This window comes from Malaya genurostris, unplaced genomic scaffold, assembly GCF_030247185.1.
Source record: "Malaya genurostris strain Urasoe2022 unplaced genomic scaffold, Malgen_1.1 HiC_scaffold_53, whole genome shotgun sequence".
NCBI lineage: Eukaryota > Metazoa > Arthropoda > Insecta > Diptera > Culicidae > Malaya > Malaya genurostris.
The window spans coordinates 4,569-29,800 of NW_026682685.1; the positions used below are offsets into that span (position 1 = coordinate 4,569).

At 38.3% G+C, this 25,232-nt stretch overlaps 1 protein-coding gene across 1 annotated transcript; it reads left to right on the forward strand.

Moving 5' to 3' along the window:
* The first annotated feature begins 3,825 nt into the window (after window positions 1-3,825).
* On the forward strand, window positions 3,826-25,232 carry LOC131440047 (putative uncharacterized protein DDB_G0277255). The gene is made up of 11 exons (XM_058611135.1): window positions 3,826-3,973; window positions 4,025-4,229; window positions 4,626-4,976; window positions 10,723-11,763; window positions 17,208-17,383; window positions 18,037-18,147; window positions 18,528-19,017; window positions 19,087-19,195; window positions 19,250-19,382; window positions 23,144-23,242; window positions 23,326-25,232. The coding sequence occupies exons 2-11, from the start codon at window positions 4,215-4,217 to the stop codon at window positions 23,513-23,515; spliced, it is 2,715 nt and encodes a 904-aa protein (XP_058467118.1). The 5' UTR covers window positions 3,826-3,973; window positions 4,025-4,214; the 3' UTR covers window positions 23,516-25,232.

The window sequence follows — 25,232 nt, forward strand, 5'->3', positions numbered from 1 at the left end:
CATGAATACGCTCGTCGTCTTTTTCCACAGCTTGATGAAAACTAGGCCTCGTCTGACCCGATCAGCTGTTATTCAAACACTAGTGGATAGATTGTCATGAGATTTGGTACTAGCCCATCTAGAGGCTTGTGCTCAACAAAAATATACACGGCTCGAAACTATTCACATCTTTTCTGTGAGAGGCCCGGGACTTTTCACTTTATGTAGTAGCATTCTTAAAGCTATCATAACGTTAAATTTATAACAATATTGTTACAAGATATTACTTCGGCACGGAACGGCCGAAATTAGCTCTGCGCCTAAATCGTATTACTGTTTTTGAATTAGTTGATTTTAACAACAAAATTTCCAAAATAACTATAAAATTAGTTAAAATTGAGAATTTACTTTGCTGAAAAAATCTCTTATTTTTGGAGAATGTGTTTAGTTGGCGAATATTCTGGACACAAACCAGCAATATTTCAATTCAACACGAAATTCTCATTGACAACTAATTTCGTTATTAAAATCAGAAAATTTGTTTCTATTTATCTCTCACCGTCATTACTGAAGGACAGCACAAAGAAAGCAAACATGAAATTGGTTTTATTAACAAGTTTATTAGCCAAAAACTCATGAGAAGTGTCAAAGCAAAACAATCCAATAAAAAGCTAAAAGGGACAGTCTTGTTGAAACTGCTTGCAAATTGTTTAGATGTTTTTCGCATGTGTTACGATATATCCATATATAAATTTCTAAACCGATATGTAAAAATGACGTAAACTATTAGTGGAAAGTGTATTTATTCAGAATTTGTGCGCATTTGAAGCGATTGTGGGTAATAATGTTTTTACGCGAAACAGTGAAGTGAGTTTCGAATGTTGCACTCTAATTGTATATGTCAAATAAAGTATTTTGTATCTTTCAATCTTCCGACTATGCCGTCCGGTGTTCTACTTGTATTCGGTTTTTGTTTTCCGAGTGCTCAAAGTTTTCAGTGAGTGAGTCGATTTCGCGAAGTCGAATGAAGAAAACAGTGATTTAGAAGTAAAATTTTCAAAAAGAAGTTTATGTTTCGCTTATGTCTTTTTCTCCAATACAACATCGTATTTATACCTGCCAATATAGAAAAGATAACCGCGACTGAAACTTTTTTCGATAGTAGTGTGCCATCTAGTGGCTAGTAGTCATTACGGTGTTAACGTTTTTTCGGTGACAGTGCGCCATATAGCTGCGAATTGCAGAAACCAATTCAACCATTTATGTTGGTTGAAAACAACGTTTTATTTCTCTAATTCAACTAAAAAATTAGTTGAATGGATATGAAGTGTGCCTTAGCTAAGAAATGACAGCACGTTTAATTGGTGAATCCAACTAAAAAAATAGCCATTTCAACAAATATTTTATTATTATTATTAAGGGAACTAGAATTAGAAAATCTAAATTAGCAAAAGTAAGATTTTTTTTATTTGTCTCAAAAAATAACTAACTAAAATCAGAAAATCAACTAGTTTTCTCGCCAAAATGCTGATTTCGGTCTCTCCGTGTATTGAACAATAGAATTCATGAACTTTTGAATTCAATGGCTCTTCTTTTCATAAACTTTCAGATGCATGAATTCACGATTTATTGGATTAGTCATTTCGCGAGTTCTAGCAATTTTTAATTTTTGAGGACGATATATTCGAGAACGTCGGGTCAACGAACTTTTGGATGGGATGATTCTTGGATTCATAAGTTGATGAATTGAAGGATTTATGAATTTATAAATTTTTGCATCCAAAAATTCATGAATTTTTTTAACTGTAATTTTTTGTATCCGCGAATTCTTGGATTCATGCATTCTTGAATTCAAAATCTTTTGATTACATGAGAATTTCGGGACCAGACGTAAAGTTTCTGCCATTTGCAGAACACTTTTGTTTTGCATCGAAGTGCCGAACGAAAACGTGTTCTGGACTCTTTCTGGCCGATACAGGTTTGGTCATTCAGAGATTAGCCAAATTTTGTGCTAGGGCATAAAACCGATTTTTATATGTTTACGTTTCGTCTTTACCCCTGAATGACCAAACCTGCCTCGGCCAGAAAGATTCGAAAACACGTGTTCTCAAATAGTAGAAACTTTACGTCTGCTTAGCGGTTCAAATTGATCTGCCGAGTTTTGCATTAGGCAGCTCAATTTAAAATTTGCTGTTCACTGATGAGTCAAAGACGAAACGACCGTCTTTAATTGGAAGTGAAGAAATGAAGCAGTAACCATGGTGACCGTACTCGTTTCGACGTGTCAAGGAATAGCATAGAAGAAAAGTTTACACCATTTTCAGTACTATTTGAACAACAAATTAAATTTCGTCAAAACATTGGATGAAATCAAAAACTGCAAACCTTCGCTTCCTTATCCGATTGCGAAGTTCGATCTTCTGTTTTGACCAAAAGACAACTACAATCCTATTATAACAGAAAATTTTTCCAGATTGGGATGTTGAACAAAGAAACTTCATGAGCGATACTTGATTATGTGAACTGTACGAAAATATTAATGGTCTTAAGTGGCTTCCTCGAGCCTTCAATTCTTAGATCTTAGGTTGTTGGTTCGAGTAATTAAAATTTGTAATTTACAAGTTAGAAAATTTTCCCGAACCACCTTCCGAATGATGCTGCCAGTAGTTGGAAATAGAAGCAACCATTATTAATAGTGCAATAACAATATAGATCTCGTCGGACAGCTCAAAACAAACACATTACTTTACACACTTCGGGACAGTAAAACATGTGTTGTTCATTAACATTTATCGTTCTTATCGCCACCAGGGCAGAAGCAGAACAATAATTCTCTCACGCACCGAGTCGGATCACCGTCGTCAAGGTCAGGGGCAAGGCGGCCGCATATCCGAATATCCGAATATCTTTGAAAGCTGCCGCTGAATTGTGTTTTTTTTTCTTCGCTCTACCTCATCAGCTTCTTTTACGTGTATTATAGAACACGCGTCAGCTCACCAACCAGAATACTAAAAATACTCTTCTCGAAATAGAAAATTGAAGGTGATGACGGCGGAGGATTATGAGAAAGAAAATAACCTCCAAATCTGGCTGTTCCAATCGCCACTGTTCGTCCATCCATCCATCCTTCCATGACAACGGAATTGTTTTTTTTTTGGTTTTCGTTATCGGCCTACTATGCGCGGGGGACTGAATTTGTCGGTCGATTTTGCTATGCTAGCAAGTTGGAGTCTGAAATAAAAAAGCTACTTCGATCAATTCGAAGTCTTCCAACGCAACAGAATCGGAAACAGTTCTATTAGTTTGGTACTCCATCTTGGTTTGGAAATGTTTAGATTTACGCAATGGAAAACTGTCAAACGGGGTCAAAGTAGTCGGGTGCCTCGCAGGAAAGGTCACTGACAGAAAGGTACGACTTTCGAACATAATTCCAACCACAAAATCGTTCGAATATATCACCGCGATTGGCCGGCCAGCGGTGAAATAAATTTCAATGCTACTTTTTTTTAATGGCCACAACGACGCTCTGTTCGAAAACAGAAAAGCGGGGGCGCCGACTTTACGACATTATTCTGCTATGATCCAATCGAGTGTAATTGAATGATTGGGACAGGTTCTCGGCAGGGAAGTTAAGCGAAGGGGGGAGGGGGAGGGGGAAGCTTGACACGGCGTAGTCCGTAGTCGCCGTTTCGCAAAATGCGTGGTAACCCGTCTCGGAACTTGATCCACACAGACACACACACACACGGTGGCGAGTGGCGACAGTTTGTTGTGACGAAAACAAACACAAGAAAAAAGTATTTAAACTTTAGCTCAGTGGCGCCGAATTAAGTGGGACGCAAATCATATCCGTGTGAAGTGGTGATGGTCATTTTCTAACAGGTTTCTCTTTTTTTTCTTGCAGAATCTCCGGCCAAACATGGCTTCAACTTCAACAGCAGAAACTACGTGCCAGAAAGGAACAACAGAAACGAGAACATTCAAATAGTTTTAGGTAAGTGGCGGCACTCTTCGGTCGGTCGGATTTTTTCACCCCTCAATACAGTTACAGTTATGGCAGCCCTGCATTCCCCACCGCTGACAACTCGCTGTACAACAGTCAAACCACGCACCGACGCAGCCAGACGCTGTCACCGGTTCGCAACGAACGCAGCTATCACACGCTGACCACGACCCGGACGCACTCCAACGAGCGGCCGTTTGTTGCCGTTAAACGGGCCCACGAAAACGCCAAGATGCAAACGATCGGTGTAAGTTGCTAGCATTTGAAAAAAAAAATGTTTTTGAACGATCTTTACAAAGTAGTTTGCACTTGCCTTGCTACTGCCAACTGGTGGAATGTCAATAGATTAGCATTTTTTTTCTTGTAAATTTTGGCGGGAATTTGCATCAAAATTGTACAGTTAATTGCATTTGCATTCTGCACCGTTAGTAGTTCCTCGGGCGTACGGGAAGTGTGCTGTCAGTTTAAAATTTGAAACTACACACAACACCACTTCCCCTGCGCTTCTGGATCTTGATTAGGTAGATTTTAGTACATTTCCGTCATACGTCGTTTTTTTTGCCTGCATTTCATTTATTTTATATATACGCATCATTCGCACGCAACCCATCAAAAAAACCTTCCCTCCCCGCACCGCCCGTAGTCTGCACCGTTATCCGTTTTGAATGCCTCACCGCACGGTCATATCGCACAAATCCAACGCCAGCAGACGGCGTCACCTTCGCCATCCGTGGTTTCCACCCCAACAACAACCATGGATTGCTATGATCATTCTCAACCACATCATCAACAACAACATCGGCAGTACACCGTTAACAGTAGCAATAGTGTCACTAGTAGCAGCAGTAACATCAACAACGGGGGACATGGCGGTCAAAAATCACTCCTGAATGGTGGGAGTCCCGTCGTCGTCAGCCAGAGCCAGGTCCAGAATGGGTTGCTCTCGCTGGCCGACCATGAACACTCAACGCCGAAGCACGGACAGGCGAGATTGGTAGGTTTTACGATGCATTTTTTAGTTTTTACCCTATACTAGCCCTAACCGAAAGTGACAGGTTTGTCTTATGGTGGATAGTAACTGTACGTGTGTGTGCGTGTGAGCTCGAGTGTTTTTTTTAAATTTCATTAACGTCATTTACATTGCATTGTGTTTTGTGTTTATTAATCGTTTTCTTGAGTGTGGCTTTAACTTTTTCAGAATTTCTTTGATATTGATACTGATTTTTTTCATGACGGGGGAATACATTTGCTGTAGTTTCTCTTTCAATTGTCAAATTGTCAAATTTGAACCAATGTTCAAATGAACGGATTGGGTTATGTCAAAAGAAATTTGGCATGTTCTCAAGAACTATACACTGTGAATTTTGTTGAAATAAAAGGTAAAATTTTACAACAGAATGGTATGTTTTTCATTCGAAAAAATATCAATTTATTCGTGATTTGATATTTGGACATTTTTCTTGAACTGAAAAAAATACAAATACCTACAAAGTACTATGCAGCAGGACAAAATTTTATTGCCTTGGAAATATCATCGCCTAACGAGAAGAGTTTCTGTGTCAAAGTAAAAAAAAAACTTGAAGTAGGTAATGTCAGAGACATAGCCGCGAGATTGACGTAGAACTGCATTCGAGATGTGTATAGATAATAACTGATTTGATACCGTTTGACCACCAATAGTAATTTTGCTGTTTCACCAAACAGTCATTTGCCGACTCCAAGCTTTTTGATTTCACGTAATGGATCATTTCACCAGATGACCAGAAATGGTCATTTAGCAAAAGACAAAGCTCACCGAGTGAGTTATTTTAGCGAATAGTTTTACCGCATTGCTCATTTCGCCGATTCGGTAGTTCGGTTCGACCACTTGACCGAAAGGATTCACTTGGTGATGCTCATTTCACAGAATGGGTTATTTCACCGAATGAAATGATTTTATTCGCCAAAAAAGGATAATTCCACCGAAAATTTAAAAAAATTCGTGTAGTTTTTTGATTTCAAGTAGTTTATTTTTATTTACCTTTTCGAGCAGTTTTTAGAATAGGTTTTTGAGCATTTTTTCTATCGAGCACTTTCTATTATGCAGTTTTTTCGATGTGTTTTTTCGTTCCGTTTTCTCGAGCTGTTTTCGGAACACTGCTCATATGAACCAATTAGTTGAGCAGTTTCTCACGGTTTTTTTTTTTCGAGCATCATTCGAGGGCAGTTTCCCAAAGCATTTTTTCACAAATACTTTGCTCAAGCAGTTTTCTGTAGCAGTTTATCGCATAGTTCTGTTAAAAATTTTCGAGCATTTTTCTTGATTTTTTCTCATTGCTTTTTCGAGCAGTGAATTTTCAAGCAGTTCTTTCGAGCAGTTTTCTGAATAGTTTTTTGAGATCGATTTTCTAGCAATTTTTTCGAATTGTTTATTCGTGCCGTTTTCTCGCGCAATTTATGGAGCACAGCTCCGAAGAACTAATTAGTCTAGCAATATTTTCGGAAAGTTTCGGTAACATTTTTTCGAACAGTTTTTCAAGGCGAGTTTTTTCGAGCAGTTTTTTACGGGCATATTTTCAAAGAAGCTTTTCACTAGTAGTGAAACGGCAATTTCCCAAAGCTTTTTTTCACAAGTTTGCTCAATCAGTTTATCGCACAGTTTTCTTTTGAGCAGTTTTCTTGATTTCGAGTAGTTTTTTTGCATTGCTTTTTCGAGCAGTGGGTTTTCAATCAATTCGAGTCGAGCAGTTTTTTTAATAGTTTTTTGAGAACTTTCTATCGAGCAGTTTCTTCGTAGTTTTCCAGCATTTTTTTCAACGTGTTTTTTCGCGTCGTTTTCTCTAGCAGCAGAAAAGCCGATTATTCTAGCAGTATTTTCGACCAGTTTTGTAAACAGTTTTCCGAGCTATTTTTCAAGGGTAGTTTTTTCGAGCAGTATTCGAGGGCTATTTCCCAAAGCTTTTTTTCACAAGTTTGCTCAAGCAGTTTTTTTTCTTTTGAGCAGTTTTCTTGATTTCGAGTAGTTTTTTTTTGCATTGCTTTTTCGAGCAGTGAGTTTACAAGCTTCTGAACTGATCAGAAGAGCCAATCAGCCAATTAGTCGAGCAGTATTTTCGGCCAGTTTTTAGAACAGTTTTTTGAGCAGATTTTTACGGGTAGTTTTTTCGAGCAGTTTTTTACGGGCAATTTTTCACAAGTAGTTTTTCACGGGCAGTTTTTCTCGGATAGTTTTTTTGAGCAGTATTCGAGGGCAATTTCCTAAAGCAATTTTTTCGCAAGTGCTTTGCTCAAGAAGTAGCAGTTTATCGCACAGTTTTCCTAATGTTTTTTTAGCAGTTTTCTTGATTTCGAGTATTTTTTGCATTGCTTTTTCGAGTAGTGAATTTTTAAGCAGTTCTTTCGAGCAGTTTTCTGTTTTTCGATGTGTTTATTCGTGCCCTTTTTATGAGCAATTTTTGGAGCATTACTTTGAAGAGTCGGCCAGTTTTAGAAACAATTTTTCGAGCAGTATTTATAGGCTTTTTTTCAAAGCAGTTTGTTACAGGTGGTTTTCTCAAGCAGTTTTCAGTAGCAGTTTAACACACAGTTTTCCTAATAATTTTTGAGCAGTTTTCTTGATTTCGAGTAGTTTTTTTGCATTGCTTTTTTCGAGCAATAAGTTTTCAAGTAGTTTTTTCGAGCAGTTTTTAGAACAATTTTTTGAGCACTTTTGATCGAGTGATTTCTATCGAACAGTTTTTTATGCAGTTTTCCAGCAGTGCTTTTGATGTGTTTTTTGGTGCCGTTTTCTCGAGCAGCTTCAGGAGCACTGTTCAGAAAACTCAATTATTCGAGCGGAATTTTCGGCCAGTTTTACATTTTTAGAAACAGTTTTCAAGCAGTTTTTCATGGGTAGTGTTTTTGAGCAGTATTCACGGGCAATTTTCCAAAGCATTTTTTCATGTAGTTTTCTGTTGCAGTTTATCGCAAAATTTTCCTAATAATTTTTTAGCAGTTTTCTTGATTTCTAGTTTTTTTTTCTACATTTCTTTTTCGAACAGTGAGTTTTCAAGTAGTTCTTTCGAGTAATTTCTATCGAGCAGTTTTTTATGCATTTTCCAGCAGTTTTTTATGTGTTTTATCGTGTCGTTTTCTCGAGTAATTTTTGGAGCCAGGTTCAGAAAAGCCTGTAATTCTAGCAGTATCTTCGGCCAGTTTTGGAAACAGTTTATCAAGCAGTTTGGTCACGGATTGTATTTTCGAGCAGTTTTTCACGGTTAATTTTTCAAAGAAGTTTTTTACAAGTAGTACTCTGAAGAACTTTTCTGTAGCAGTTTATCGCACAGTTTTCCTAAAAATTTTTTAGCAGTTTTCTTGATTTCGAGTGTTTTTTTTGCATTGCTTTTTCATGCTGTGAATTTCAAGCAGTTCTTTCGAGCAGTGAGTTCTCAAGCAGTTTTGACGAGCAATGTTTCGAATAGTTTTTTAATGTTTTCTACCGAGCAGTTTTTTATGCACTTTTTTCGTGCCATTTTTTCTTAAGCAAGTTTCGGAGCACTGCTCAGATAATCTAATTATTCTAGCAGTATTTTTGGACAGTTTTTGAGACAGTTTTCGGAGCAGTTTTCCTTGGATAGAACATATTTTACAAGTGGTTTTCCTAAACAGTTTTCCTAATCATTTTTGAGCTGGTTTTTGGGTATATTTTTATGGTTCTAGAAATATTGTGGAATTTTTCCGATGCCCGATGTACTTTTTGCCTTAATTTATTTATCAACGCCAGAGCCTAAATTTTAAGGTTATGCTTGAAAAGTTTGCTTTGTGAATTGAATTTCCCATCTAGAGGAGTTTGCTTTGGCAATTAAATTTCTCTGGATAGACGAAAGATGAGCAATTTCGTTCGAATTTGAAGGTATTTTTTTTATTTGGTGTAAATTCAGCATAAGCTTTCTTCGTTACCTAAAGAGTTCAACTACATTTTTTACTTATCGGGAGTACAAATTGTTTCGATCCGTCTTTTTTGGGGTCGAAAATGCATTTATTTCAAAATAAAAATAATTTAAAGAATAATCGAAGGGATTTTTCTCACCTCTCAGGCAATTTTCGAATTCCATTTCGAATAAATGTCTCGTCTTTTGAGGTGATTCATGTTTGAAGTCAGTTTTTCGATTTCTGCGAAAGAAGTAAACGTGCTGCATCCGTCGTAGCGAGCAAGAAATCAGAAGGAGCAATGCCAGGAGAATACGACCGGTGCGGCAAAATGTTTCACTTAAGCGTTTCCAAATATTTTTTCACGACTTTTGCGACATGAAGTCGAGGTCTTTTTTACGCGGAATTCCGAAGTTACGCGGATTTCTTGTTTAGTATTTCTAAGACATGAAACGTCGAGATCTGGTGTTATCCCCAAATTTTCTTAAGTCAACTCTCTGACAATTTTCGATCTGAAAATTTTTTTTTAGATTTCACCCGATCTCGACTTTTCATGCCTTTTTAAATCATTTGGCATCAAACAAAAATTTTCGATTACAGAAAATTTTCAAAGTGTCCGTTCCAAAGTCGAATTTCAAAAAAAAAATTGGAGATTATACTAGATCTGGACATTTCATGGATTTCCTCAGTGTATTCTACTGCATGACAACGCATGTCGCAAAAGTCATGAAAAAATATTTGAAAACGCTCAAATGAGACATTTTGCCACACCCGCCGTATTCCTTGACATTGCTCCTTCTGATTATTGATGATTCCGACGGATGCAGGCAGTTGGCATCAAAGTAATTTTTTTTAATTTTGCGGTTTTTTTCTACGACGATTTCCGAAGTTATGCGATCTCAAACTCCCAGTACCAAAGTCGATTTTGAAAAAAAAATATATCAGATCTGGACGTTTCATGCATTTCTAAGATACTTGGTGTACGCAAACTCCTATTGTGTTTGACTCGAATCTTTCTCAAGTTATGCCTCCAACAATTTGTCTACGATTTTTTTGGTTGTCCAAAGCGAAGCCTGTCTTCAGTGCTGAAATCTCCATTCTTGAAACGTCGAAACCATACCCGACATGATTTATCCGTTTGGTGCACTTCAGCTGCACTTTTCTTCCAATTAAAACAGAAACCTGAAACTTCCCGCAAATATTGCTTAGTTAACACAAAAATGTTTATAATTATTAACACAGTGAAAAAAAACTCGAAGTCATATGAACTAAATATTAATGACAGATGTCAAACCTCTTGAAACTATCGACAACAGCTAGAGCCATCTTTTGAAAACCGGACCGAACTAATATGTGTACTTCCAATACTGGCAAGAAACGCAAAAAGCACAAATTTTCAAAGTCGATTCATTTGCTCTCTTTGGCAACGCGTTAGGCAATCATAGGGGAAGTGGGGGAAAAGTGTGCACTATGGAAGAAGTGTTCTGGTATTTTAGAAAAAAAATCAGGGATGTTTTAGGCATTGTGAGGATAGGCTCGTCATTTATTTTTTAAATTTTTTAAGCTTCTATTTCATGCATTAATAAATACTTAAATATTTTGAAACATTTTTTCACACTTCCGATTCTGGTACCACTGGATGTGGATGAGATTGGAAATCGAACTCTTAACGTTTAACTTCGCCTACAAATTGAAAAAAATCAGTATCAATAAAAAAGCTTTAATGCGTGAAACTCTACCTGACACTATGTTTCGCTTATCATTTGATTCCCTCTAACCATCGCCGTTCATTTATTGCACATTTTTCGTTGTTGTCGCCATGTCGTTTCTTTCTTTCTCTTGTCTACTTCTAGGAGTCCGAACAGATAATCTTCAGTAACATAGACAGTCTTAATAACCTCGAAACTAGCGACAAACTAAACCACCTGCTGAAAGACGTAACTAACAGTGCGGCCGCAGTCCAGCGTGCGGCCGCCCCGGTCAATTCCGACGGCAGCAGTGTTGTTGTGACTACTGCTACTATTACTACTACTATTTCTAGTACTACCACTACTGCTGCTGCTACTACTACTTCTACTAGTACTACTCCTACTACCATCGCTAATAGCCACCATAGTCCTGCCGCTACCATTTCCGTTCCTAGCAATAATAGTACTTCCACCATCACCACCTCCACCATCCAGACTCATCGTCATTATCCTCAGCCGAAGGAAACTCATAGATTCATGAATCATACTCACACGAACCATCATGACCAGAACCAGAACCAGCGAGAGATCGTCCTTCGAAATGGTACCAACTCCTATTCAGCTCAGACAGATCGTGATCGATTACGAATAGGGGAAGACCTTCCGGTTCGACGACCCCCTAGCGGTCAATTGGCACTGGACAAACTGCTCGCATCGTTGGCACTGGAGAACGATGTGACCGAGCAACATCTGGCCAAGATTGACCAGCAACAACAACAACAACAGCAACAGAATTTGAATCGAAACGGTGACCTTCACTACACCCAAGCGATGGAACTGTCCGCCGTGATTGCCAACCTGACCGAGTATGATCTGAGCGAAGCTCAACGACTGAATCTGTACAACGGTAGCGAACTGATGTTCCAGGGTAACGGAGATGCCTTCCGTGTTCATGCCGATATCAATGGGAACGGATACTTTCCGTCGACAAACGGCGTAACCACGAACGGTCGAAATGGCCATCATCATAACCATCATCATCATCATCATCAACAGCATAACGACTCGACATGTTTACTAATCAATAACCAACACGTGCGTCGAATCGCATCCGAAAGTGACAGTACCATTTCGTCCATTTCGCCGAGCCTGTCCGAGCGAAGTAATGCCATCTCGTGGTGCGATCAGGTAACATTTATGCATTTCGTTCATAACTACTAGTAGAAGCATTCCAAAACCTCCGGCTCCGGTTGATCGCGCGCTTATTTCGACTGTTGGAGTTGTTTCACGTTATTGTGGCTAACCCTTTTGGTTCTAATGCATCTTTCATAGTAAACAAAAAAAAAACAAAAGGAACGTAAAACAGAAATCGTTTCATACGCTAGCTAATCAAAAACACGTTATCATGCATGCTTTTATTTATTTTTTCTCATGTCAATGTAAATGTTCACCGTACACTGATTGCACTTGATTTTAGTATTATCAGTATTATTATATTGTAGGGTCTATACGAACGGATTTTCGATAGTCGTGGCAGCACAAATAAGTAATTGTTTGTTTTCGAACTAAAAGTACAGAACGGTTCATTAATATCACAAACGAAAAGATACCGAGACTGATCAGTTTGGCAATACACAAATGTGCAAAGTAGTAAATGCAGCTTGCGATGTGGGGCACTAAGGTAGGATAAAGACATGGTGGATTTGCGTCGTTTATGCTCTTATCGAACCATTAGAGTTAAATTTCCAACAAATCATCCGAGCATGGTATATTCCCAATGATATGGTGGAAGCAGTCGTTCATGTATCCAATCGTAAAAACGTGAGATATTATCGTGGCATTACCTCCAAGCTATTTGAAGTAGTTGTCAGCTCTGTTGTTCCCGCTCATAAAAAAAAGTAGGTGGGTAATGTCAGAGACAAAACTGGATGACGTGAATAAGAAAAAAAAACTAACAGGTTTCTTCACACTTCTGACTATCTAAAATCGTTCTCAAAAGCTGATATATACTAAAGTAGGACAAATTGATGACCAACTTTTTCTAGAACACAAATTCACGATAAAAGGGGCAAATGAGAGTAAAAAAACTTGTGGTAGGTAATGTTAAAGAGTTAACCGCGAGATTGACGTAGGACTGCTGTCGACAAGGGACAGATCACACTTTCAAAATGCACATTTGTTTTGGTATATTGCTCTACTAATAAATCATCCATTTCAAGTAAAATCGCAATAGTTCTTTGTAAAATGCTTTGGATTCTGAAAAAAAAACGAAAGTTACCATCTCTCCAACTTTCAACAGTTGGATAATTATTTCCACGAGCGAAATTCCGAACATGTTTGGTTTCCTCTCGTTTGGTGAACGGCGCACAAAATAAATCTGCCACCCTACAGGGCTAACATTCCGCACTGAGCCGTGGCACCCATGAGTGTATGTATTAGTGACGACACTTATTCTGATTGAAAATCGATCTTATAAAATCTAATTTAGGTATACGAGGAAAATCAATAAACCTTTGCTTGATTCTATGTGGAGACACTGGAAAAGGTTAGGTACTGAATGATTTGACTTAGTTACCCTTAGAACTGTCGATTTGTATTCCCTCTGTTGGGTTCATACTTCGATGAATTTTCCGCACTTGTTTGAAGCGGAAGTTTGGTGCGAACGATGATTATAGTAGATCAAAAGATCAACTTTGCTCGTTTTTTCCTGGCGCAGAAGGCTTCACTTTTGCCGTGAGTTCTGCAGCAGAACTGAACACAGTGCGGATCAATTCAACACTAAAGCAATTTTCGTGAAGGGTTTTTTTTACGTGATTTCGTTTGCACATTTTTTCCGAAACAGCGGTTCCAATGGCTACAAAAATAACAACATATGGAATTTTGAGATTGATTACTTCTTTTTGGATTTTCATTTTTCGGGTCAATTAAATGTACCGCAAACGACCAGCAGCTGGATGATGTCTCGCGGGACCTTTAGAAAGGTGGTATTTACAACATTATTGAACACTATTTGGAACATTTTTCTTGAATGCGAAACAGCCAAATGCTGGCTTTATTTGCACTCGTTTGGTGCAAAGTTTGCACTAAGCTAATGATTTCTACCTTCGTTTTGCAGAGAAGTAATCTTTATAGTTTTGCCTTTCTCTATAGAAAGGTATTAAAATTACTGGAAAACCTGACTTTCAAACGGAGCATCGGAGACCCATAGTGTTATATACCATTCGACTCAGTTCGACTAGATCGGAAAATGTCTGTGTGCACTTTCGAAAATATTTTTACGTCTCAATTTTCTCGGAGATGGCTGAACCGATTTTGACAAGCTTAGGCCCGTTTGAAAGCTTTTGTTAGGCTTTGAGCTTTGATCAAGTTCGAAAATCAAATGGCTGTGACTTTTGGTTCCGGAGATATGATGGTATAAGTGACGTAACCGACAAAACACATCGTTTTTATCACTCTAATACATATAAGGGTGCCAAAATTTTGGCATCACCTCTAATTTCGTAAAGCGCTACTGTTCAAAAGTTTAAGCCCCTCGAAGACAGGGCCCATGCAAAATTTGAGCTAAATCGGATATGGGTAAGGGGTGCGCTACCCGGTGGTTAAGGTTTGAAAATTTTCGATCTTGAAAAGGCACCATAGGGGAGAGCTTTTGTGAACTACACGATTCAATCTAAATTAATTGGTGTTGAAAATCAGCCCAAGTTAGTGTCACAAATTATTTTCGAAAAAGATTTAAAAAATCATGAGACTATTTTGAAGAAAGAGAAATGCATTATCACATCACTAGGTGGATTAAAAAGGGTTTTTTAAATTGCATTCATAGCACTTGAAAGGGCTGATTTCGTAGAATATGTGCCAACGACCAGCAGCTGGATGACGCAATCGCTCTTGTTCAAAAGCGAAACTGGCTTTGCGAACGTCCCGCAACACAACTGCTCACAGTGTCGGTTGAATCAATTTTGGTTGAAATCTTTCTTTCTTACGTGATTTCGTTTGTAGAATTTTCACAAATGGGTGATCCCAACGACCACAAAAATTGTAACATATAGAATTTGGATGTCGATTATTTCATTTCGGATTTGCATATTTCAGTGAAAGAAACTGTCAAAGTGTTGTACGGGACTGATTTCTGTCACTAGACACTGTTCGGAACATTTTTTCGACCGCGATGCAGCTAAACAGTAGCATTATTTGCTCTCGTTTGGTGTGAAAAGTGCACAATGCCAATCGAATTTTTCTAGATTTGCACTAAACTGATGATTTTTACCTTCGATTTGCAAAGAAGTAGGGTAGAGTGCTCGGTTACCGGCACCCTTTTCTTTCAAGCTTATAACCTCTGACTAAGTCCCCATTATGCAGATATATATATACATCAATGGAAAGCTAAAGTCCCTAGATAACAACTGAATAAGAAACAAAGTTGATTCAATCTATTGAAACAATTTTATTATCAATTTAGTAAAGTGATAAATTTTGGCCATTTTAAAAAAGGTGTTCGGTTACCGGCACTCTGAGAAATTTCGCTAAAAATGGAAAAAATATAAGTAAAGACTGCAATTATTCAAAGAAAAAACGGAATTTATTCTTTTGGAAAGCGTTTTGGACAAAAGTCTCTATTGCCTGATGGAGACTTCGCCTTGGCTCTTTTGGCCGATGGTTTGAATTATGCCGCTTTTGGTGTTGATGTGGCCGGTTTTCTACCGGCTTCGTGGCATTGAATACGTTACTGCAGTCGAATTTATTGGCTTCTCATTCACTAAACAACGTTGAATGACATAAAACAGTGCATTAAAGTTCATTTTCCTTGACTTGGACGATTTGTTTAAAGTCGCCATGGCTAACAAAACCAGAGAACCAAAGTTTTTACTTATATGACGGATGTTTTGAAGCCGTCAAGTTGTTCATGTGTTGCATATCACCAGAGATGCCAGGTAAAACAATAAGTTTAGCTAGCAAAAACGAAGAGATCGCGCCAATTTTCAAAAATCTGTTATTTCTGACGAATGTCTGCAAACAACCGAAGTTTCAAAAGTCTGTAAAAAGACTTTAGACGAAAAAATTTCATAATTTACAGACAAATTGGCAGACTTGGCATCTCTGCATATTACTGATAATTTTTCGCGATTTGTCGAAAAAAATGGGGTACCGGTTACCAAAATCGAAAAAAAACTTTGGTTGTGAAAATTTTTATATCATCCGGTATTAAATCACGAAATAGATCGATTTCACCTCTTAATCAACTCATCTTTTCGATTGATGCTTTTCAGTTTATGATACTATAAAAAAAGTCATAAAAAACATTTGTGTTGATTTGCACGCAATTAAAATTTGTATTTAACTCAGTAAAAAGTACAATCGTCTGTTTGCTTTGGCATTCGGCACAAAAAGAACGTACTGCTATTACACACACAAAAAGTTACGGTGGGGTGCCGGCAACCGAACACCTTCCCCTAATCTTAAATGTTCTTTTGATAAAATTTAGAGCTATTAGAATGGCTGATTTTGCATAATGTTCCCCATCGTTGTCCACTTTTCGTTTTCTTTTTCTCCGATGCAAACGACCAGCAGATGGATAACGCAATCGCTCTTGTTTGAAGCGAAACATACACTTTGTACGTCCAACAGCAGACATATGCTCACAGACGAACTAGTTTTTGTTTTTCTGCGTTTGGGCTGGGAGAACGGAGCCTCATATTCGCCATTGATTGCAGTACCAGTTGAATAATGTCGGGTAAAGTTCCATCGTCTTGACGTAGATGGCAGCCTGCCTAAGGCGAACTTCTTTTTTCAGTGGCTTGCTGTAGAAAGTAGCTTAGGCGAGTTACTCACAGTTTCAAATTGTCGGGAAATTCGAAAAATGATGCTGAATTCTTTTGTCGGCTTTCACAACCGTTAACGACACAACTGCGACCCAGGTTTTGCTGTTTCCTTTTCTAGTTCGTTCTATTTGTAAATAATAAATAGGTTACCATGGATACCAGCATTATCATTGAACTTTAAAGAATGAGGGGTAATTCTATTGACCCACTCTTATAAGTTTTCCGATTTTTGTACTGAAAAATACATCTCCATCCGAGATTTGACCGTCCTTTCCAACACATACCATCAGAAATTCTCTGTTTTGCGTTCATCACGGCCAACGTTACAATTGTACAGAATACTTGGTAATTGTAGTGTTGAGAACTGGAATTATCTGGTTTACGGATCGCAATGTGCTTGCCATCGACGGCTCCTACACAATTCCAAAATTTATGTAGCATCACAAAATCGTCGGCTTCTTTACTCATTTTTCAGGCGTTTTAGAAAACTGAAACTAAAAAAAAACATTGTCGTCCAATTTAATTTAAAAAAAATAATATTGACATACCTTAATGTAATTTTGAAGGACATAGATCAAATATTCGGTCTCGTCTATTGGGAAAACAAAGTATTTCATAATTGTGAATAAGGTTGAATGAGGTTAGGTTAGTTTATGATACATTCGCACTAGATCCTGCCAACAGATGAGTAGCTAAGAGTCATAATAAAACTATTGTTCAAAACTTATTTGTGTTGGCCCTACGACTATCCAGAATTAAAAGCCCAGGAATATCAGCTGTCACTGATCATAATTACTAATTTTCTATACCATTGAATATCTCTTTTCGCAGGCCAGAGAAGAATCCTTTTCCTCGTACCGCTCGGAAACGGAACCGGACCACTCGCCGACCGGTGGATCACCCCGGCCCGAGACACCCGCCTTCCCGGTGACCCCACGTACGCCGTACGGTCTCAGCAATGGCACTTCTAGTCCAGCACTTCCACCCAAGAGTCCGACATCACAACGGTAAGCAAGCGAACATTTCCCGGCACTGTCTTCTCCTTTCTTTTTCACAATTCTTTCTCTCTCTAATCATGATATTATCACCAACAACAACCAATTTAAACAACCATCAAAAACCAAATTAAAACCAAAAAAAAACTCGCATAATTCTTCCTACAACCTTTTTGTAGAAAATATAACTCGACTTGGTCACTGCGCAGTCAGCGATCCACCGTTTCGACGTACGACGTGAGGTTAGCAAATTAGTTAGCAAATCAGTTGTATCTCTTTCGAAACACACTCACACCTTCATGGCTGTTTGGATGTTTGCAACCGCACCTGAATCCAAAATTACTCCTTTCCCTTCTATCAAACTTTACATCCAATGCCGTGTTGTGTTGCCTAGGAAACAACTGTGGCGAATCATTCACACTAACCTGAAAATAATCGATAGGACAATCGGTCACTGTTTTCCAGTTCAATCGTATGGAATTCGATTCGGAATTCAATGTGATTTCCGAATTCCAGACGGGTTAACAATCGATTGGCACTAATGCACTAATACATACACTCTGCATACATGTGCAAACTGACCACATGCCCACTTGTGGCGACTGAATTCTGCCGCTTTGCTTTGCTTTGCTCTCTACTAACCGGTTTGAATCCTGTCCGAATAGCAAAAATGTCCTGCTAAAGCACTTTGAAAAACTTCGCCTGAAAGCTAGTCTGTTTCAATGCGTTGTGCCGGTGATCGAGAAAAAACCGAATAGTTGTACCTTCTACTACGAGTAAGTTTTGTTGTTGTTGTTGTTGTTTCTATCTGTTTGTCCGGTGAGTAAAACGTTTGTTTAGAAATGACAGTCTGTAAACAACGAAAATTTATTGCACAATCAGTAGTAGGCCATGGAGGCTTTGCGTTTGAAAAAAAAAACAACATTCAAAATAAAGTGAGAATCTGTCACATCAGCAACTCATTGAATAAATTTAATTTCAAATTTGCCAGTTCCGTTCCGTAACACCTAAACGTTGTCCGAGTGATTAAAAAAAAAAACTAACCCGATTTCCTTCGGATGTTGTGTCACTCCGTTCCGGAGACCTGCATTTTCTCTCCTCTTTCACCACCGCCCGGCTCTACGATATTGGTTTAATTTTCATTCGTTTTCTGCAGCAAGGACCTCTTCACCGGTAATCAGCGCTCGCAGGAGCTGATCAACCAGAACGAAACGGTTTCATGCTACACATCACGGCGCAATTCGATCACATCGAACGCGAACAGCGAACCGCAGGAGGTGGCACCGCAGTTCGTCAAGTTTGCCCGCGATTCGTCCAAGTACTGGTACAAGCCGGCCATTAGCCGCGAGGAGGCGATCGCAATGCTGCGGAACGCTCCGCCCGGAACGTTTGTGGTGCGAGATTCAACCACTTTCGCAAACGCTTACGGATTGGTGGTTAAAGTGGCACATCCTCCGCCGGGTGTTCAGTCGAAGGGACCGAACAGCGATGAGCTGGTGCGTCACTTCCTGGTGGAACCAACGATTCGCGGTGTTCGCTTGAAGGGATGCTCCAATGAACCGGTTTTCACTTCACTCTCGGCACTGGTCTATCAGCACTCGATCACACCGCTTGCATTGCCCTGTCGATTGATCATACCGGATGTGGTGAGTGTTATTTTCGACGTTGAATCATTTCAGGAAATCGGTTTAACCTTGAATGTTTGTAATTTTCAGGACCTTCAACAGACGGACTTCCAGACACCGGCCCAGCAACAGATTCTCACTCAGGGTGCCGCCTGCAATGTGCTGTACTTGTTCACCTGCGACACAGAATCGTTAACCGGTAAGAACTGCGTTGTTCGACGGGTTTGAGTGCTTCATCATGTGTCTCTTTTAGGACCTCAAGCCATCAGGAAAGCCGTAGGATTGTTGCTTTCATTGCGACCACTGCCAAAACCAACGCAAGTGCACTTCAAGGTTTCGATACAGGGCATCACGCTTACCGACAACACTCGGCAGCTATTTTTCCGGTAAGTGCCTGGGTTAACAACTCCATAAATAAGTGTTCTGCGTGGCAATCCTTTAAGTACTAATTTGTTATTTGAGGTTTTAAGTTATTCGCCTATTTGAACAGGAAAATCTTCCTGATCCTGTTGTACCGTTGGAAATTGAATCCTGGTAAACGCGTGAAAGGTATCAATCTCCACCAGAGGTGTCCATCCTCCTCTGTGTGACGAAAAGCAAGCCAAATTTCTCCCCTCACACTGACAACTTCAACGAGAGCTCTTCTCTTTGACAAATTTTCGCCACTGTTGTATAAAGTGTGCACGCATCATGAGTGAGCGTGTTTTTTATCTTTTACCTCTAGCACTGAATCGCACCAAAGTGCTAGAGCAGAGCTATCAAATTCTCTGATGTGGATGCAGATACTTTCACAGAGGTGTACAAGAAGAAAAAATCAGCAAAATAAAACAATTTATCGTTGAATTTTTGTTTTTCCTTGCAAGTTTTTTTTATAGCAAGCCCAGATCTACTCTCTATTAATCACGCGCTAGTGATCACTTGGGTGTATTTAGGCGAGAGCACATGAGAGCGATTCATGTGGTTCTCTCGCACCAGCTTTTTTCAACACAAGTTTGGTCTAATGGACACTGAGAAGAAGTGCGCTTTCCGCTTCGTGTGGAGCACACCAAATGTATCCGCAGTGTAGAAATGAAACTTACGCACTGCTGTATTACTCTAGTGAAATGCCATCACAACTCTCTACCCGTCCCCCAAGTTTAATTGTACGATGACTAACAGGTTCAATCGTCTATTGGCTCTCGTGTTTACTTAATTTAGAGGATTTATAATTTCATGAAGCTGCTCAGCAGCAATTTTAGAAACATACTTTCTAAAAAGCAGCATAAATAACACCTTCAATTATGGTAAATGTAACGTGTTATAACGAGTATGACTCAGAGCAAAAAAATGCATTTCATTCTGTAATTTCTATTATATATATTATTGTAACACTACAAAAATTGGTTTTTCATGTAACCGTTTTAACACCTTTGAGTAAACACCAACTTGAAAACATAATTGTGTTGAATAAAAGTGAGGCTTCATAATGCCTTTAACGTAAAAAAGTTGCAAGTAACGCTTCGTAACAATGGTGAACTGCTGAGTAATCTATGATTTCAAAACGTTGATTCAAGCAGCACATGTAACTTTTCGTAACTCCTATAAACTGTTAGCCTATAAATTACACCTAAATGTTGGCCTATTAATTACAGAAAAAGAACACGTGATGCTTTGTAACTTACGTGACGCATAAAAATTACAAAAAAGTAACTCATGTAACGCTTTAAACTTACTAAAATGTAACGCTTCGTAACGCCGGAAATTTACAAAAATGTAACGCACGTAACGCTTTGTAACGCCTGAAGCTTAAAAATATTTAACGCATGTGACGCTTTGCAACGCCCATAACTTACAAAAAAGTAACGCTTCGTAACGCCTGAAACTTACACAAAAGTAACGCAAGTAACGCCCTAAAGTTACATAAAAGTAACGCTTCTTAACGCCTATAAATTATAAAAAAGTAACGCATATAACGCTTCGTAACGCCTGAAACTTACACAAAAGTAACGCATGCAACGTCTGAAACTTACAAAAATGTAACGTATGTAACTTACAAAAAAGTAACGCATGTAACGCTTCGTAACGCCGTAAACTTACATAATAGTTACGCTTTGTAACGCCTGTAACTCACGAAAATGTAACGCGCCCTAAACTTACATAAAAGTTACGCTTTGTAACGTCTAACTTATAAAAAAAGTAACACATATAACGTCTTAAATTTACAAAAAAAGTAACGTATGTAACGTTTCGTAACGCTTCGTAACGCTTACAACTTAATAAAACGTAACACTTCGAAACGCCTCTAACTTACAAAAAAGTAACGCATCGTAACGCCTTAATCTTACGTCAAAGTTACGCTTCGAAACGCCTATAACTTACAAAAAAGTTACGCATGTTACGCTTCGTAACGCCTATAACTTACAAAAAAGTAACGTATGTAACGCTTCGTAACGCCTATAACTTACAAAAAAGTAACGTATGTAACGCTTCGTAACGCCTATAACTTACAAAAAAGTAACGTATGTAACGCTTCGTAACGCCTATAACTTACAAAAAAAGTAACGTATGTTACGCTCCGTAACACCTATAACTTACAAAAAAGTAACACATGTAACGTCTAAAATTTACAAAAAAAAGTAACATATGTAACGCTTCGTAACGCCTACAACTTAATAAAACGTAACACTTCGAAACGCCTATAACTTACAAAAAAGTAACGTATGTAACGCTTCGTAACGCCTATAACTTACAAAAAAAGTAACGTATGTTACGCTCCGTAACACCTATAACTTACAAAAAAGTAACACATGTAACGTCTAAAATTTACAAAAAAAAAGTAACATATGTAACGCTTCGTAACGCCTACAACTTAATAAAACGTAACACTTCGAAACGCCTATAACTTACAAAAAAGTAACGCACGTAACGCTTCGTAACGCCTATAACTTACAAAAAAGTAACGCACGTAACGCTTCGTAACACCTATAACTTACAAAAAAGTAACGCGCCCTAAACTTACATAAAAGTCACGCTTTTTAACGCCTTTAACTTATAAAAATGTAACGTATGTAACGCTCCGTAACCTCTATAACTTACAAAAAAGTAACGCATGTAACGCTTCGTAACGCCTAAAACTTATTGAAACGTACGGCATCGTAACTACTTAACCACACAAAAAGAACCTCTTATAACGTAGCTTTATCGTTTGTAACGCTTACCAGCACCTGTAGCTTAAACAAATGTAACGCTTCGTATCTCGCGATCATATCGCGTGAAACCTTTTCGTAACGTGGATGACTCGGTCAAATAAGCCTAATCATGATACATTATTTCGTAATGCCATTTACTTAGATGCTGATTTTGGCATAGCTCAAAACGTATACAGCTTCAAAAAGTGATTTTAAAAAATTCAAAAAACCTTTTTAGAGCACCCAATTGATTTCTTACCACCTCTTTCTTGGACACCACTTTTGTGCAAGTTTAAGATTTGAAGAAAGAGCATTCTAAAAGTCCATGCGCCCTTTTGAAAAGTCAGTTTTGAGTCGAGTTGGGCTGTCATACAAATTTTTACCTTAATATGTTCTGAGCCATAGCCATAGCTTCTACTCACGCCAAAGCCTACTTCGTCATATCAACGCGCTCGTATAACTTATTAATAACACATAAATAGATATCGGATGTAATTCAAAAAAGTGACCAGTAACGAATATATTTCGGAATAAAAAGGAAAAAAAATTCTAGTTGTTCAAATACTCACAAAAACACATAACTAGAATTATATGATATTTTTTTCATTTAATGTTGCAATGATGTTCTGCTGCAGAAACCCAGATCCGATTTGTTAAAACTCGTGAATAAATTTTGTGGAATAATTTATTTCGCCTGCTGTTAAAATTAATACTCTATTTGAAATGTATCGCCTGCAGCTTTCCTTCAAAATGAATGTTGATAGTTGAAGGCGACAAAGCTTTCAAATCATAGTAGGCGCGACAAATCAATCGTGCTTTTTTTTTGCTGTTCATGAGATTATATTTCTGGCAGCACTGTTCAGTGGTCGACGGAAGCACAAAGCTTTTATCCAACTTCACAACCAATTTTCGCCGCAATTTTTTTTTCCATACGAGAAAATCAGAGAAGTTTATTTCATTATTTTCTTTCCTCTTCGCAGGCGACATTACCCATCCAATAACGTTTCGTTCTGTGGTCTGGACCCGGATGACCACCGGTGGAGTATCCCATCGACCACGGGGGACATCCCGGCATCCAAGTAAGTGTATTTGCGAGCCTCGCAAGCTACCAATTGTTGAACTACGAATGAATCTTTTTCATTTCTTTTTTTTTTTCTTGTAGACACATCTTTGCCTTCGTCGCCAAACGGTCGCCCACTTCGGCCGATAACCAGTGTCATGTGTTCTGCGAGCTGGAGGCAACCCAACCGGCCAGGGCCATCGTGTCGTTTGCGAATAAAGTAGTCCTCGGGGGCAACAGTGGCCAACAACAGCAGCAGCAACATCAAGCGGCCGTCACGAGGGCAATTTAAGCACGCACACACAGTTAAAACTACTCAATTAAAAAAAAACCATGCACCCACGGAAAGCGCAGAGAATCGAGTCATTGTTTCTAATATATACATATATTTAACCACTCTGCAGTAGGCGAAAAAGAATCCGATCCGGATTTAAAATTACATATTGGTACTACTTAATCTAATAATCCATATTAAACATGAGATGAGCAGCTGTATGCGAAAAAAAAACATACACAAACAGAGAGAGATTGGGCACCACGTGTAGCTTCTAGATTAGCCATGTTGATTAATTTTTTTTGTTTCCGTTTTGTTTGTTAGGACAGAAACAAACCAACAAAACAGACAAACACGCAAAACTTCACTTATTAATTTGAGAGCAATTGTGTATTAATATTATTTTAGGGTTTTCAATCGTCTACCATAACTTTGTAACATTACTGTTCACGAATGTCAGTGTAATTATTTAGCAAAGCAAATCGCATGTATAAATGTACTTCTCAAACGCAAGGAAATATTATTTAACATTGAAGGAGAAAAATTTATAACCAAAAAAAAAGCAAAACAAAAAACAATACATTAGTGCAGCTAACCGAAAATCCCGATCTGTAAAAGTAAACCCATCATTCTCACAATTTACTAATAGAACGAGATAATTTTATTCTCTAATCGTAGATAGTTCAATGGTTATGTAACATTTTCGCACATAAGAAAATAGCAGGCACATACACTCACACATACACCCAAAAAAAACAAATAAAAAACGCGCTCTCAGATGACTGTAGCTTGTTTATTTTTACCAAGCAGTTTCGCTTACTTGTTTTAATTACTTTGAGCCAACCAGCCAGCACCGACACGTGGCACATATGGCATATGCGACACTTGCAGAAATAATCGAAAGAAAATTAAAATTCAATGCCTAACACCAACCGGCCGTCATAATGTTGCTTTATTAACATTCAAAAGATAGCAGCACTTTTCTCAAAATGCACCTCATTCGAAAAACGCAACCGCGTGGATCGTCTTTTGATTTTCTTTTGAGGTTTCCCTGGCTTTTTTCCAGCGCAGAAAATCGCCATAATACGGGAAGCATAAACTCATGCCTTTTTGTTTAATTTTTGCTGTCGGTGTAGCAAGCCATGAACGGATATTTTTTTCGCTTTGTTAACTGTTGTCAAAGAAGAAATAAGTGTTACGAAAGCTAATGCTATCGAAAACGAACGACTACTACTACTAACTGCACGACTGTTACGAGTAAGCGTAGCCAACATAAAACAAAAAAAACAGCAGATCAAAAATTCAAGATAAATAACGGTAACAGAATTAATAATGTAAGAATTGTGTACCGAACAGTAAGCGAAAACACAACACGTACTAACTTCCAAATGTCGAGTGAAAATGAAACCAGAGTCAATAATGTGCCTATATACGAAACAAACAAACAAAAAAATGCAGAATAGTTTTTGGAAATAAATAGTCAAATCAGTGGTGTTTTTTCTTCCCCCTCCGTTTACCCACGTTTGACCGCGTACGGCCGAACGCACATGCAAACCTAGAGTCTCGGAAGCTCTGATTGTTGCTTCTAATTTAATTAGCTACAGTTTGTAACAATGTTGAAATAAAAAGCCCCCCCTCCATTCGAACTAGCTTCAGATGTTGTGTACATAAACACTGACTAAACGTTGTACAACCAATAATAATAATAAAACACGTAGAAAAATAATCGATCATA